Source organism: Coregonus clupeaformis, chromosome 10 (assembly GCF_020615455.1).
Source record: "Coregonus clupeaformis isolate EN_2021a chromosome 10, ASM2061545v1, whole genome shotgun sequence".
Classification (NCBI taxonomy): domain Eukaryota; kingdom Metazoa; phylum Chordata; class Actinopteri; order Salmoniformes; family Salmonidae; genus Coregonus; species Coregonus clupeaformis.
This window is the reverse complement of record NC_059201.1, coordinates 49,432,196-49,448,927: the sequence shown is the minus strand read 5'-3', so window position 1 is coordinate 49,448,927 and position 16,732 is coordinate 49,432,196. Positions and strand designations below refer to the sequence as shown.

Genomic DNA, 16,732 nt, shown 5'->3' with positions numbered 1-16,732 from the left:
TTTTGTTCGCTAAAATGTTATTGGGAAGTTGGATTCCTGTACAGACAGGATAACCTTTGTTCTGTAGCCCTCACGTGATTAAAGATCTCTTCTGAGGGCCCATGTACAAGTTTCCCAGCAACCGTGCCAGATAGTGCCTTCGCCAATACTTCTATTGTAAATACGGTGAACAGGCTACAAACCAATAGTCATGTCACTTGGCCACTTAACCATAGCACCTAACCAAGCAATAGTCCCCAGAACCCCACGCCCAGTGTTGAAACGTGGCAGGGCAGAACTTCCAACATTAACAGTTTTAATACAATAAAGAAATCATAGCAAAGTAATTTTGTGCCATATGACATTGTGTTGGGTTAGAAATGTTCACATAAAACATAAATGTATAATATGGATCATGTAACTAAAATCAATCAGTTCACTTGGCCAGTAGTCATTTTTAATTGTCTCCTTGGTTTTAATACGAACAAATGGTTGTGTAACACAGGACGGTATCAAAGTGCTAACATGAACATGGATGCAGCCACGGGGTTTTGCATGGTCTCTAACACAAAGAAAAAAACATTTCATATGAGTCACTGTTACATGCATGTCATGTCAGTTCCATTTAAATCATTCATATAATAAGCCTTTTCCATATTTAGTAAGACTTCAGAGCCATTTATGGTTCCAAATGACATCTCATGCCAACAAAATACAATTCCTTTGTATAGTAATGAACAAAGAGCTGTTTTAACAGAAACATACAATATATCCTAGGTATCTGTTTGCCAAATGTTTAAGACTGTAAGTGCAAGAATCAATCATTCTTTAAGCGGTCCTTAACAAATGTTATCCTGTATTTGCTACACCATCTTAAAATCTATACCGGTTTGGTAAAAAACTCATAGCTCAACCATTTAGCTAGCTAGCTACAGTGTTAACATATTTTAACCTCAAAGCAGTTATACAAATATTTCACTTGTGTAAACCATTATAGTCAGCTAAAGTACAAGCGCTTGGGCACTGTGCAAGCATCAGCACAGTCGCTTATTTTGACCCATACAATGAGTTCCTCACACTCAAATCCTATTCCCCAAATACAGTGTTATTTTTCTGCCATGCCCCCAGTCCAGGAATTATAACTCAGAGTGAGCCTTGAGTCGACCTTTACCTTTTTTGCAAAAAAAATAAAACTGTAACAAAGTCCAACAGTGATTGTGTGAAACGTTGAGGATGGCACACCCATAGCGACTGATAGAGACCTCTAGCGGCCAAAAGCCTGTTATCATGGGCAACACCATTGAGGGCTTCCATGCTTCCGCCATTTTGAAGTAGTGAAAGTAGTCAACTGGGTGGGGATTCCTATGGGTTGTAGCCTCAATGACACTGCCCAAGCTGTCACAGATGCTATAATGGCACAGATATCAAGATGAGCCCTCCATCTATGTCAATGGGCACACCACATTATATATGATGCACATTAACGCAATGGATGGCCATTTGACATCAGTATATAGTGTTATAGATTCTAAGGGACAGGGTCTTTGGGAGAGACTGTATACACATACACCTACATTTTATACATCGAAGAAATAGTAAAGGTATCAGTAAAGCACTCTTCCTTACTGGCAAGCAGTAACTTTCACAAGGATATCCTACATCTAAAAGGATTTCATTACAATTACATATTTTGCTCCTTGAATTTACGATAACAGTATTTAACAATCACCAAAACACTAGGTTCTATCCTTGATGTTTTCAAACGCTAAATTATATCTTAAATTGGGAGATGGAATTATGGATGTCCTGGACTTTTACCTTTATAAAAATTTGATATGATTCTCTCATATAGTAATGGACTTTCCCTTAACTTGCAAAACTCCATAATCAAAAAAAAGATACAAGTAGACACTAAAAGTTGTTCAAACTGCCTTCAACATGGTCGGTTCGAGGAAACAGTCCCTTCCTCTCAACCTAAGCAGCTCTGCATACATCTCTTCTCCAGTCAGTGGATCGGACAGGGAACAGAAGAAGAAAAATGGCTGAGTGTGTTCGTCTTGGTGGTTGGGTCATGTCTGGTTGTTTCTTTTTTGTTGTTGTTTCGTTACATTGTTGTTGCGCGTTTGCATGTCGAGACCCTTTTGCTGTTAGGGGATGCTGCCCTCTGCTGGTTGCCCTGGTGGCAGTACACGGCCCTGCACCTCCACAGCCGGTTAAGTCCCTCAGAGCAGCTTCAGACTTCCAGTGACGTTGTTCACCATCTCCTCCTCCCCGACAATGGCCAGGACGGTGCGCGAGCCAGCTTCCACCTGGCAAAAGGGGCGGAGGTCATAGAATTTAGACTAGCATCCTTGTGGGTAGGAGGTACTAGGAATAGGTTGTAACAACAAAAGTGTGTGGGAAGGCAGGGAAGACTAGGCATGAATTTATTGGATTCAATCTCAATAGAGAATCCCTTAATATTAATTGATGCAGATTGTTTATTATATTGAATGAATTGCGTTTTTCCCCCTTGTCCTCTACAGAATCTGTATTGTCTTTTACAGTGCCTTCAGAAAGTATTCACACCCCTTGACTTTTTCCACATTGTTGTGTTAAAGCTGAATTTTAAATGGATTAAATTGAGATTTTGTGTCACTTCCCTACACACAATACCCCATAATGTCAAAGTGGAATTATGTTTTTTGACATTTTACAAAATAATTAAAAACGAAAAGCTGAAATGTCTTGAGTCAATAAGTATTCAACCCCTTTGTTATGGCAAGCCTAAATAAGTTCAGGAGTAAAAATTTGCTTAACAAATCACATAAATTGCATGGACTCACTGTGTGCAATAATAGTGTTTAACATAGATAGATAATTTTGCATGACTATCTATCAAAAACAATTTGATTAATAAAATGTTTAATGTCATCTTCCTCAAATGAAGGGGATGATGACGCAACGTTTGGGAGAGGGAGCGAATGTGATTAAATTGTTCCTCAACTCGCGTCTCAGACACTTCATTCAGGATAAATGGAGTTAGCCCCTAGTTAGCCTGCCCCGGAGCAGGTTAGTTCTAAAGCATTCGTTGCCATATACATTTACCTGGCTAAAAGGTGAACCTCTTTCGTGGTACCAGTTATCCCAAGTTGAACTCAGAGTTGACCAAAGTTATCTCGCTAACTCGTCAAACCAGAGGGGTATCCTACGTTCAAACTCAATACTTATCATAATGGCTGTGCATACCACTGTAAGCTGACACTTTAGTGTCACGTTGAACCGTAATGGTGGTGTTTGCCTGTGCGCAGGTGCTGCTGTGGAGCCACAATGGTGGTGCATGTGTCTGTAAGCAGGAGCTACTATAACTACGAATCCGTCGTGGTGGGGCTGTGTGCCTGTAAGCAGGTGCAGCAGTGCTACTATAGAGCCGTAATAGTGGCCCATGGGTCTGCAACCGCTGCTGTGTAGCCGCACGTCTCACCTGGGTGCGTCCGGCGTCCTGGACCAGATACGTGGGCAGGCTAAGGCTCATCGCCAGGGCCTGCAGCTCCAAAATGTGAGCCATGTTGGTCCCCTGCAACGCCACCTTCTTCGCCCTGCACACCACACAAACATACATTTAGATATCCTGCTGTGGCAAACGTCGACAGCAGGTTGAGCCGGCGCATAGAACAGCCAGATAGTGTGATTGCCATTACCAGATGTCATTATGGTGTTTTAAAAGTGTCCGGCTTTCTTTCTCTGATCAGATCCAATTTGATCAGCAGTATGGGGTCTCAAGTAACATACAGGATTATAGTATTGCCCCTGTAAAGCCCTAATGAAAACAGGGTCCAGTCCAGACAGGTCCTTACCCTCCATGGTCCCACTTCCAGGCCATCTCCCTCCAGCTGTTCTTCTCCTGCAGGACCTGGTAGAGCCCTACGGCCGCATGGCCCACCTGCGCAGCCACCTACACAACACACACCAAACGCTTTCAGAGTAAGCAGAAATATAAACAAAAGTTTCATGTATTCGCTTTGTGTTTGATGTGCGATTCTCATTTAAAAACAACAGGGGCAAGCTGGGCCTTTGTGCGTCTGGCTGGAACAAACTATACCACAACAACCATACTAGCCGGACAAACTCTATGTAATGTTTTTGCACCATGGAATTTAGGGACCACAATGGCTGACTGTGATATTCCCGTCATGTTTCTCCAATGTATGCATGTGTTTTCTTAAACTGGCAAATAAAATCAATCAAAACAACACATTCCAACCCGTGTCTTCACACTGACCTTTCCCACACCCATGGCCAGGTCCATGTTCACCACAAACACCATCTTGAACATGAGGTCGTCATCGCCTTCTTCCTGAGGGAACGAGAGAGAGAAAGAGACATTCAGGGTGGACTCAAACACAATACAGGAGAAGTAATGTACCAACGTGTACCTGTGCGGACTAAGGCTATCTTATGGGCACCTCATTCTCCAGCTTGTTGAAGTAGTACATGGCAGCCTCCTCAGCAGACACATTTCGGGTGTGCAAGAGTGCCTGCGGGAGGTAGAAACATAGAAAATGGCAGAAAATGTTGGGTGGATTAGCCATGTCAATCATAGCTATGGTACTCTATACAGTCATTATGAATGCATTCAAAAACAGATATGCCGAACCAAGAGAAAATTAGCATAATATACTACAGATCATATCTCAGGAAATGCAAGAGAACCTGTATACCGTAAATTAACCCACCTGCTTGGCAGCCTCCTCTGGGATGTCCAGCTCTCGAAGCTGCTGCAGGTACACAGGGTTGACCTCCTGAGAGCCAGAGTCTGGGACTGTCTGTTGGTCGGAGGGCTCCATAGTTAGCTGGAGCGGGAGCACGTTGGATTAGAGTTAGTTTAATAAGGTGCAGCATTCAATATATACAGTACACCTTAGCATAGTTCTCCACAAGCTGTGTCTCAATCCCAAATTAATTTAAAAGACTGGCACCATGATGTTAAATTATTAACTTTTGGTGCTTGTATTTCCTGTTCAATTAGGATTGAGGCACAGCCAGAGCACCATGATTCATTCTCATCCTAGTAGACTAGCCATTAGAGCATTCTCATCCTAGTAGACTAGCCATCAGGGCATTCTCATCCTAGTAGACTAGCCATCAGGGCATTCTCATCCTAGTAGACTAGCCATCAGGGCATTCTCATCCTAGTAGACTAGCCATCAGGGCATTCTCATCCTAGTAGACTAGCCATCAGGGCATTCTCATCCTAGTAGACTAGCCATCAGGGCATTCTCATCCTAGTAGACTAGCCATCAGGGCATTCTCATCCTAGTAGACTAGCCATCAGGGCATTCTCATCCTAGTAGACTAGCCATCAGGGCATTCTCATCCTAGTAGACTAGCCATCAGGGCATTCTCATCCTAGTAGACTAGCCATCAGGGCATTCTCATCCTGGTAGACTAGCCATCAGGGCATTCTCATCCTAGTAGACTAGCCATCAGGGCATTCTCATCCTAGTAGACTAGCCATCAGGGCATTCTCATCCTAGTAGACTAGCCATCAGGGCATTCTCATCCTAGTAGACTAGCCATCAGGGCATTCTCATCCTAGTAGACTAGCCATCAGGGCATTCTCATCCTAGTAGACTAGCCATCAGGGCATTCTCATCCTGGTAGACTAGCCATCAGGGCATTCTCATCCTGGTAGACTAGCCATCAGGGCATTCTCATCCTGGTAGACTAGCCATCAGGGCATTCTCATCCTTGTAGACTAGCCATCAGGGCATTCTCATCCTTGTAGACTAGCCATCGGGGCATTCTCATCCTAGTAGACTAGCCATCAGGGCATTCTCATCCTGGTAGACTAGCCATCAGGGCATTCTCATCCTAGTAGACTAGCCATCAGGGCATTCTCATCCTAGTAGACTAGCCATCAGGGCATTCTCATCCTTGTAGACTAGCCATCAGGGCATTCTCATCCTTGTAGACTAGCCATCAGGGCATTCTCATCCTTGTAGACTAGCCATCAGGGCATTCTCATCCTGGTAGACTAGCCATCAGGGTATTCTCATCCTAGTAGACTAGCCATCAGGGCATTCTCATCCTAGTAGACTAGCCATCAGGGCATTCTCATCCTAGTAGACTAGCCATCGGGGCTGCCCTTGACAACTAGCTAGGCAAGACACACCCCGTAACTAGCCAAGTGTTTCACTAACGTTAGTGAACTGATATCATAGCTAGCTAGCAACCTAAATCAAAATCATGTAGTTAGCCAGACATCTCACAGTTGTCTACAGCTAGCCAGCTGCTAAATTGAGGGAGCTAACATAGCTAGGTAACGTTCGCTTGCTAACTACAAGGCACGCAACTAACGTTCGTTAGTTAACTATGTAACGTTAGACAATTACCGACAGAGTAGAGCAAGTCGTGTCTAACGCGTTAGCCAGCTATCTAGCTAGTTACTCATATCATGGCATGAAAGAGCACATTATCTCACTTACAAACTGGCAGCTCGATTGTGGGATGACATCTAACGTTAACTAGTTAGCCAACGGTGATCACAAGACACCGAGGTGAAATAATGTCAACCATGAAATAGAAAACAAACCATAACGTTAGCCAACCAAGCGAAGTTAGCTAGCTACAGTACCTATCATGCATTGTAACAATAATATGATTGAACAGCACGCGTTAGCTAATAGCTGATTGCGTTTTCTATATTGTAACTAAACATCGTTATATTTTACCTAGTTACCTAACTAGCTAAAATGCATTTGTCTGCTATGTATTCTTCTCCCTGCAAGTTCTACCTGGCTAACGTTAGCTAGCTAGCTTACAGTGTAAAATTGCGCCAGCCACTCCTACCTGCGCTGCCTAGATAACTTGTTAGCGACCAAGTTAGCGACAATCCCCGTGAATTTGTGGGATGGGAGTGCTAGCTTGCAAACCAATATCCACGCTCTCCTTTCACTACGATGAAGCCAGGTTGTTGACTGCAGATTACTTGTTCATTCAAAGATGGGCGTTTTGTGGTTTTAGCTCTTTACACCATTTTAAGCACGGTTCGCTTCGAGAGGAAGAGGCAAAGCGAGAGGGTTTACTCCGCCCAAAATCTGTCCACCAAAATAAGACCACAAAGTGAGCAATTTTTGTATGGGGGTCATTGAATGTCGAATTTGGTCAACCGAAGATGTAATTGCTAATTTGCTACGTGAGGCTTATTCGATCGAATATAAGCTTCTTAATGGTTAGGTTGTTATGAATGCACTGATATAAATTGACGCACGTAACATTTTGGCAAAAACGTTATCTGAGTTGTGCCCATAGAGAATGATAGAGGCCTCTAGTGGCCAAAGGGCCATATTAGCATGGGCAGCGCCATTCTTCTTCTTCTTTAAGGTTTTATTTGCGGACTACATCCCAAAAGGTCTATTGCCACGACGTATTAGGGGGATAAAACTGATACTTGAACGAAAAAAATAAAACACACTCATATTATTTAAAAATAAAAATAAAAAAATAAGTCTAGGTACTCCTTCACTGTACTCAGATCGCTACACAGGCTGTGGGGGAAGCATCTTCAGACAGTTTTCCCTGTGATGTTTCAGCTGTGAAATCCTGGAGATCCAATAACCTTTTAGCCGCTTTCACAATGATTTCCAGTTTCTTCAATGTTTTGTTAGTTTGTCCTATACAATTAATCACCTGTGCAATAAACACAACAAAATCAACCTTCTTCACGATTAGTGTTTCAGGATCTCTCAACTGACTGACATCCACAGACTGTTAGGTATCCACTGCCATAGCTTCATGATCTCTACTCGCTGCTTCAACAATTTTCACTGCCTCTGCATAGGAGACCTTCGACAGTCCTGTTCTTTCCTGCTTTGACCTCCTTCACCCTAACAGGGCACTAGGGGAACTCTGGAATGTGATTCCCATCACAATTGCAACACCTTGCATCCTCAGGCTCTTCAACAATTATATTCCGTTTGCAAACACTTGACACGTTGCCAAACTTGTACGTATATGACATTGAAGTGACTTTTGTACATAAGCTTGCACCGCATATCTCAAATATCCCCAGCTTTACATGGGTTGGGAGAAATACCTCATCAAACATCAATAATACAGAAAGGCTTTCCTCCTCCTTTCCATTCACAGTGCGGGTTAAGTGACGTGAATCAAATCATGAAGCCTCAATATCCATCGAGACGCCGGATATGACACCTTTTATCGGTGCCCTACTCTGATAATTATAGCATTCCTCTTCATGCGTCGATAATCTGTACATCCACAGTGCTTTCTCCTTTCGACACACATGAAATCAACATCAGACCACTCCTGGTCACTGACTGACTCCACTTCTCCCAATGTATCCTTCACCATCTGTGTGACCCAAACTGGTTTCCCCAAAAAAAACATCTTGCTCATGAAATGCCCTCCAACAAGGAATGAGGCATTATCATACTGAGGCTTATCTTGATTGACCAAAACACCCTCCTCAATCTTTCTGGGCAGTGCCATTTAGAGTTTCAATCATTTTAATGAAGTCAACTGGGTCGGACTTCCAACTTCATTAATCAAATCAAATCAAATCAAATTTTATTGGCCACATGCGCCGAATACAACAGGTGAAGACATTACAGTGAAATGCTTACTTACAGCCCTTAACCAACAGTGCATTTATTTTTAACAAAAAAGTAAAAATAAAACAACAACAAAAAAAGTGTTGAGAAAAAAGAGCAGAAGTAAAATAAAATAACACTAGGGAGGCTATATATACAGGGGGGCACCGGCTAGTTAAGGTAGTTGAAGTAATATGTACATGTGGGTAGAGTTAAAGTGACTATGCATAAATAATTAACAGAGTAGCAGCAGCGTAAAAGGATGGGGTGGGGGGGCAGTGCAAATAGTCCGGGTAGCCATGATTAGCTGTTCAGGAGTCTTATGGCTTGGGGGTAGAAGCTGTTGAGAAGTCTTTTGAACCTAGACTTGGCACTCCGGTACCGCTTGCCGTGCGGTAGCAGAGAGAACAGTCTATGATTAGGGTGGTTGGAGTCTTTGACAATTTTGAGGGCCTTCCTCTGACACCGCCTGGTATAGAGGTCCTGGATGGCAGGAAGCTTGGCCCCAGTGATGTACTGGGCCGTACGCACTACCCTCTGTAGTGCCTTGCAGTCAGAGGCCAAGCAGTTGCCATACCAGGCGGTGATGCAACCAGTCAGGATGCTCTCGATGGTGCAGCTGTATAATTGTTTGAGGATCTGAGGACCCATGCCAAATATTTTCAGTCTCCTGAGGGGGAATAGGCTTTGTCGTGCCCTCTTCACGACTGTCTTGGTGTGTTTGGACCATGATAGTTCGTTGGTTCGTTAGCTGATCCCTCCTGGTGACCGGGTTGGAGTCATGTCCAACAGGGTCATCAGGAGGGATCAGCCAATCGTGAAGAAGAAAATGGACTACTTCAAAATGGAGATTTACTCAATGGCACTCTATATGGTTGTGCCTGTTGTTCACTAACTTTACATAGCAGGCCTAGAAAGACACCTGATCAGAGTTCATACTTTCGTTTTTCAGGGAAAACATAAGTCAGATTGAAAATACTGTATCCCTGAAAACCAGATGTTAGCATTTTCTGGTAACTCCGCATCACTGAGGTATAATAAGAACTGTAGACTGCGTCCAAGATGTTCGACCATTGTTTTCAAGGTAATCTACTCATGTCTTCTCCTTCAATGAGGTTTAATGGCGGTTGGCAATATATTATGTATTACTGCCACCAACTCGACTGGAATATAACTCCCTTATAGTTGTAAAAAGGGAAATAAATCAAATACCCTACCATCTAACCTTACACTCGTTAAAAACTCACCACCCTACTCAACTATTTAAACCTATCTAGTCCTACCTCAGACCAACAGCCTGAAAGGACGGGACACCACCACTCAACACCCCCTGTAACTCTTCTGACGTCAAATCCCGTACACCCAAATACTTCTCTGCAGCTGCCACAAAAACCTTTATTTTATGCGACTTACAGTGCAGTTGATAACCATTACTATGAATGAATCTTCCTCAACTTTCTTCACTGCCTCAGCATACAACACACTCTGCTCTACTCTAACCCTGGTAACCTCAACCTGCCTCTCTCACACCAGACATTTCTGATCCCCAGCCCCATGGGCACCCCTACAATTAACACATGCTGCTTCTTTACCCAATGCTACACATTCCTTTGTCTCATGCCCTTCTGCTCACTTCTCACACCTAGGAACCTCCCTCCTACACTGCTGTCACATGCCTATAAGCTGGACACCTGTAACAACGTAATGTATTTGGCACATAAGCTCGTATGGAATAACTGAAATATCCTAACATCACTTTGTCAGGCAAAGACTCAACATCAAAACTCAACAGAACAGACAATTACTCTAGTTTCACCTCTCACACCATCCTGTCTGTCGCACCAAACGACGAGCATCACAAAACCGGGAATCTTTCCCTTCAGTTGATCCACTTTCACATTTACCGCTATCCCAGTAATCACTTCTTTCAATGGCGCCCTTTTCACATCTCTTGTCCCAATCCGTTTGGCGTGAAGCCCCCGCTCCCTCTGACCAGCAGAAACACAAACAATCACAAGACCACTTCAGGTTATCTTCACCGATTCCACAGCACCCAACTCCGTTTTCAACCACCCTGAAACAACAAATGGATAATCTAATCATGTTCTGGATTGTATCTGGTTTATACAGACCAACATCACATGAACACTAGCATTCAGTGCGCACAGGGAGCAGTGAAGATATAATCCAAAAACATGGCAGACATTGGATGAATATAAAATGTTAATATCTTCGGCTGTGAGTGATTCATTTTTTTTAATTATCAGCCTCAGCGACAATTATTTCAATAATTAAATGGATGTTTTGTGCACAAAGGTGATGACTAAAGTGTCTTATTAGGAATTTAAAAATCTATGGCCGTCTATGGAAATTGTCTTTCTGGGCTGTGCGTCAATTAAACTGCAGTACCGAAGCAACATTGTAGGTGCATTCGAAACAGTGCTTCTAGACAGGAACCCTGGCCCCTTGCTCGGCATAGGCAATAGAATAGCGTATCTGCCCTCTCCTACCCTCTCATTGGCAAGAATGGTCCCTCCTCATGCCTGCCTTCCATCTTTGAGGACATGTATTTCCATAGTTAGAGCGGTCACTTGACCATCTTGCCATATAATAGATCATATTTGGCTCCTTTTCCCGTTGTCACTTTTAAAGCCCCCCCCCCCACACACATCCAGTTCTGCACGAATAATGGGTTGTGTGAAACTACATACAGTGAGGGAAAATTTGATTGATCCCCTGCTGATTTTGTACGTTTGCCCACTGACAAAGACATGATCAGTCTATAATTTTAATGGTAGGTTTATTTGAACAGTGAGAGACAGAATAACAACAACAAAATCCAGAAAAACGCATTTCAAAAATGGTATAAATTGATTTGCATTTGAATGAGGGAAATAAGTATTTGACCCCTCTGCAAAACATGACTTAGTACTTGGTGGCAAAACCCTTGTTGGCAATCACAGAGGTCAGACGTTTCTTGTAGTTGGCCACCAGGTTTGCACACATCTCAGGAGGGATTTTGTCCCACTCCTCTTAGCCGATCTTCTCCAAGTCATTAAGGTTTCGAGGCTGACGTTTGTCAACTCGAACCTTCAGCTCCCTCCACAGATTTTCTATGGGATTAAGGTCTGGAGACTGGCTAGGCCACTCCAGGACCTTAATATGCTTCTTCTTGAGCCACTCCTTTGTTGCCTTGGCCGTGTGTTTTGGGTCATTGTCATGCTGGAATAACCATCCACGACCCATTTTCAATGCCCTGGCTGAGGGAAGGAGGTTCTCACCCAAGATTTGACGGTATATGGCGTCATCCATCGTCCCTTTGATGCGGTGAAGTTGTACTGTCCCCTTAGCAGAAAAACACCCCCAAAGCATAATGTTTCCACCTCCATGTTTGACGGTGGGGATGGTGTTCTTGGGGTCATAGGCAGCATTCCTCCTCCAAACACGGCGAGTTGAGTTGATGCCAAAGAGCTCGATTTTGGTCTCATCTGACCACAACACTTTCACCCAGTTCTCCTCTGAATCATTCAGATGTTCATTGGCAAACTTCAGACGGGCATGTATATGTACTTTCTTGAGCAGGGGGACCTTGCGGGCGCTGCAGGATTTCAGTCCTTCACGGCGTAGTGTGTTACCAAATGTTTTCTTGGTGACTATGGTCCCAGCTGCCTTGAGATCATTGTCAAGATCCTCCCGTGTAGTTCTGGGCTGATTCCTCACCGTTCTCATGATCATTGCAACTCCATGAGGTGAGATCTTGCATGGAGCCCCAGGCCGAGGGAGATTGACAGGTCTTTTGTGTTTCTTCCATTTGCGAATAATCGCACCAACTGTTGTCACCTTCTCACCAAGCTGCTTGGCGATGGTCTTGTAGCCCATTCCTGCCTTGTGTAGGTCTACAATCTTGTCCCTGACATCCTTGGAGAGCTCTTTGGTCTTGGCCATGGTGGAGAGTTTGGAATCTGATTGATTGATTGCTTCTGTGGACAGGTGTCTTTTTATACAGGTAACAAGCTGAGATTAGGAGCACTCCCTTTAAGAGTGTGCTCCTAATCTCAGCTCGTTACCTGTATAAACGACACCTGGGAGCCAGAAATCTTTCTGATTGAGAGGGGGTCAAATACTTATTTCCCTCATTAAAATGCAAATAAATTTATAACATTTTTGACATGTGTTTTTCTGGATTATGTTGTTGTTATTCTGTCTCCCACTGTTCAAATAAACCTACAATTAAAATTATAGACTGATCATTTCTTTGTCAGTGGGCAAACGTACAAAATCAGCAGGGGATCAAATACTTTTTTTCCCCTCACTGTATGTTCCTCCGTCAGAAGTTTCTGAAAGTTTCCTAACTTTGTTGATGTAGTTTCCCATGCATACTTCTTAGTCACTTTATGACCCTCCTCAAACTGATTTGTTTTGCATATGGTGTGTGAAGGCATTAGGTAATGTTAGAGCGATTATTTCTGTTCATGACTAAGTGATGGGCCTTCCAGTCCTCATTTCCATACACTGATCTGAAAACAATAAAACAATATCATGTCAGTGCAGACAAATGAGGAAACAAGCATAATGGACTGAAATTCTCTTCACTTCAAAACATTACTCCATATGAGACAGACGTAGACAAAGAGCATATGATTTTATGAATACTTTATTACCTCACCTTCTGTAAGAATTTACACTCTCTTATTAAACAGATTAAGTCGCTACAAGTTACATTAAAATCATTATGTACAATGATATTAACAGACAAAATAAGAACCCTCCTTAAAAATTGCTCATTGCAGAGCCTGCTCTACATAGCTGAATTTATACAGCCTAACAATAGTTAGTTTTTCCCTCAAATGACCTCCACCATCATGGTCACTCCATCATAAGGCTTCATACATATTTGTCTACATTAAAAGCATATGACAGTACAAATTGTCCTTTCAAATGAGACAGTTGCGTGTGGTAAGTAGTGTGATGTTAACCTATAGGCTACTATGACTCACTTATACTGTGCAATCTAGGGACAATGGTGGTGCACATGAAACAGCATCAAACTGGAGAACCTACACAATAGCGTGTAACGAATACACTCCATACACATCTGTTAAAAAAGGTGCCTCTCTCTTGGAAATTATTGGCTATCCAAACAGGAAGACACGTGATTGGGTTTTACAGTTAAATGATATGCCGACTCATTGTCAGGCTCTTTTTGGTCACTACTCACTAGAAAGCCAACAGTGCACCCTCATATAAAGATATAGCCTACCAGGAGGGTGGTGTCAAACTTCATCCATAAGTCAGTTAGGGCTTATGTGTAGTTAACATTCATGCAACACCTCCAATTCATGTGATAACGTTGTTGCTTGGTACGTAGCTTTACCAAAGGATTTCATCCTAACTTCCAACAAACTATTAAAGCTCTGTGGAATAGAATGATAAGTCTAGGGATGCGTCTCAAATGGCCCCATATTCTCTACATAATGCATTACTTTTGACCAGATCTCTATAACCCTAACCCTAAATGGGTGCCATTTGGGATGCAATCTAGCTTTATAAAATAAGGCTGTTGTGTAATAGAGAATGTCGATGTGAGCAAATGATGAATAACATAGCCCATGGGGAAATCATAAGATAACTCATTTCGGTAAAGTTCAGAAATGGCAATGTGCTTTATAATCCTAATATTTAATCAAACCTTGGAAAATATGACTAGGTCAAAGTATTTTCTGTGAAACTTAATGGACAGTAAATACAGCAGTGCACTTGTGTTAGAGCACAAGTTCAACAAATATAGGAGCGGTTGCCATCTTGTGTTCAATAGAAGAACTGCAATACACATATCAATGAGCGTTCGCTGATGTCAGATAAGTAGTCTACTTTACAACAGCACAAAGTGAAAAATCATGATTCAATAGCATTTTCTTGGTTGAAAACAAAAAAGGAATGTTAAAAATGTACAACATGGGAATCTGTAAGAACGTACGCCATAAAATACTGTCTGTAGGACACATGTTTTAACTATTAAATTCTAAAGTTGAGATTTGTTTCTTTAATCTCTGATCTAGTGTCCTTCCAGTGACCGTTACCTTTCGAAATAAACAGCGTAAAAGCAACAAAAAGTCGAAGTAAACAATTCATTCACACGGTCACCAATTTTTAGTACCTTTTGAAAGACTGCCTCTGCTTTCAGTACCATTATTTTAGTCCTGCAGTCTAGTCAGCCTCCCAGAGCTGTTTATTTCAACTCCTACAAAAACATTTTCCTCCCGTTCCTATAACATAAAGATGAACAACGCACAGATTTGTATGGACGTGGGCGCTACCTGAAAAAGCGGAATGACAATAATTACAGATTTGAAAAAAGACAGCATTTCTTTTTTTTACAATAGCTGTCTCAAGAGTGTCATGATTGAGTGAACTATGTGTGCGTGTGTCTGCATGTGTGCGTGTGAAATACATTATTTGTACTTATGATTTGGACGGATATGGAACGAAGCTAGTGTTATGACATAAAGAGAGTCAGGGGGAGAGCGCAATCTGGTTTACCATAGCAGACAAACCGTGATCACATGAAACAAGTTTCAATGAGATAAGAGGATAGCTTGAGTATTTATTTGAGTAAAAGGAGGAAGAGAGTGCTGATAATTGATGAGACTCAAGACCCTACAGAAAACGACCCTATCCAACTGTATTAATTGGTGACGATGTCGTTTTGTGTAATGTTTATGAAACGCTAATAAAACATTTCACTCTGCTGTGAAAAAATTGTGTTGTCTTGAATGGGGGGAAATCCAACCCGAATTCTGGCAATTGTGCACAAGAGAGAGGGAGGTACATACAAGTAATGCCCAACATATATCTTCAATTATATAAAACAATGGCGTCAGTGGGCGGGGCGTGTAAACCAAGACAGTTCGCCCTTGCACGCACGCACATTTAAAGAGAGGGAGATGGACAGACATTCAACCTCTAATTACGCAACGACACAAGCACAAGGAATGGAAGTATCTTTTTCAATTTCATCCACTCAGTGTTTCCCATTGTGAAACGGCTTCACATCATGCCATCAAGCAAAATAGTGACCGGTGAGTCCTTTCCATCTAGCTTCCCCTATAACCACCATTTTGATACATATTACACGATTTCTTTCATTCATTCATATGAGACTACAGAGTGTTGACTTCAGCACGTTTCCATTGGCACATCATGTAATGTCCGGATAATGTCCAGATAGCGTCCGGATAACATCCAGATATCCCAAGCCCCTTCTTATAATTCTCCTACTTCCACAGAGAGTTCTAGAAGAGAGGCAGATGCAGATGCCACAACGTGGTCCAACTCAGGGCTGAAGGTTGAATGGGTGGGACATACAAACAAAGGCACCTGGTCCGTGTGTGTGTCTCCCCTGCCCTTTCCCTCCTGTTTTGTCCACAGTGGAGAGTGAGAGAAGGGTTTGTGTCCACCACCACCACCAAAGGGGGTGTTTGTGTGTAAACACCAGTCACCCATTGGCCCTTAATGTGGAAAAGGGGCGGGGCTTTTTGCTCCCCCCTCTGCATTTCCCTCCCCCACTCTAGTGGGTAACCTCACAGTGTGAGGTTACCCACTAATGTGGTCCCCCTCGCCGGCGTGGTCTCGGTCGGTGGTTCTGCTGTCACAAGTCGGTGACTTTGTTCTCCACGGCTGCAGCGACCTGCTGGAGCCGGTAGCCCAGTTGCATCTTCTGGGCCATGCTGTCCTCCTCTAGGGCCCCGATGATCTGAGAGCGGGAGGGATGGAGAGAGAGAGCGAGAGAGAGAGAAAGGGATGAAGATAGATTGAGAATGGTGGAGTGTGATTGAGAATGGTAGAGTGATAGACAGAGAGATGGAGAGAGAGAGGGGGTGGAGTGAGAGACCGAGAGAGAAAGATGGAGGGAGAGAGGGAGGGATGGGTTGGAGTGAGACAGATAGAGAGAGAGGGAGTGAGACAGAGAAAGGGATGGAGAGAATGAAAGAGGGGGTAGAATGAGAGAGAGGGAGGGATGGGTTGGAGTGAGACAGATAGAGAGAGAGGGAGTGAGACAGAGAAAGGGATGGAGAGAATGAAAGAGGGGGTAGAATGAGAGAGAGGGATGGAGTGAGAGAGGGACAGAGGGAACCAGAAAACAAATCCAGTTTAGAGCA

At 43.0% G+C, this 16,732-nt stretch overlaps 2 protein-coding genes across 4 annotated transcripts in view; both read right to left on the bottom strand.

The window, feature by feature from the left end:
* Positions 1 to 430: 430 nt before the first annotated feature.
* On the bottom strand, positions 431 to 7,674 carry LOC123491624 (probable peptidyl-tRNA hydrolase 2). Of its 3 annotated transcripts, none has more exons than XM_045223065.1 (7): positions 7,651 to 7,674; positions 4,695 to 4,811; positions 4,425 to 4,496; positions 4,241 to 4,315; positions 3,816 to 3,913; positions 3,443 to 3,557; positions 431 to 2,288 (listed from the first exon to the last, which is right to left on the bottom strand). In XM_045223065.1, the coding sequence occupies exons 2-7, from the start codon at positions 4,803 to 4,805 to the stop codon at positions 2,202 to 2,204; spliced, it is 558 nt and encodes a 185-aa protein (XP_045079000.1). In that variant the 5' UTR covers positions 4,806 to 4,811; positions 7,651 to 7,674; the 3' UTR covers positions 431 to 2,201. The 3 variants fall into 3 exon arrangements, with proteins under 3 accessions (XP_045079000.1, XP_045078999.1, XP_045079001.1); XM_045223064.1 differs by lacking the exon at positions 7,651 to 7,674 and adding an exon at positions 6,811 to 7,256; XM_045223066.1 differs by lacking the exon at positions 7,651 to 7,674 and adding an exon at positions 6,693 to 6,715.
* Positions 7,675 to 13,211: 5,537 nt separating this feature from the next.
* Positions 13,212 to 16,732, bottom strand: part of LOC123491623 (plexin-B1-like) — a 113,104-nt gene continuing 109,583 nt past the window's right edge. Inside the window, exon 38 of the mRNA XM_045223063.1 lies at positions 13,212 to 16,326. Within this exon, the coding sequence (XP_045078998.1) occupies positions 16,222 to 16,326 (105 nt within the window). The 3' untranslated portion in view covers positions 13,212 to 16,221. The remainder of the gene's footprint in view (positions 16,327 to 16,732) is intronic.

Excerpts from the sequence above, each read along its gene's own strand:
- LOC123491624 (XM_045223065.1), bottom strand. The coding sequence starts at position 4,805 with ATGGAGCCCTCCGACCAACAGACAGTCCCAGACTCTGGCTCTCAGGAG. Across the intron at positions 3,558-3,815 it reads TGGAAGTGGGACCATGGAGG|GGCGAAGAAGGTGGCGTTGC; the intron begins GTAAGGACCTGT and ends TGTGGTGTGCAG. Across the intron at positions 2,289-3,442 it reads AGGACGCCGGACGCACCCAG|GTGGAAGCTGGCTCGCGCAC; the intron begins GTGAGACGTGCG and ends CCCTTTTGCCAG.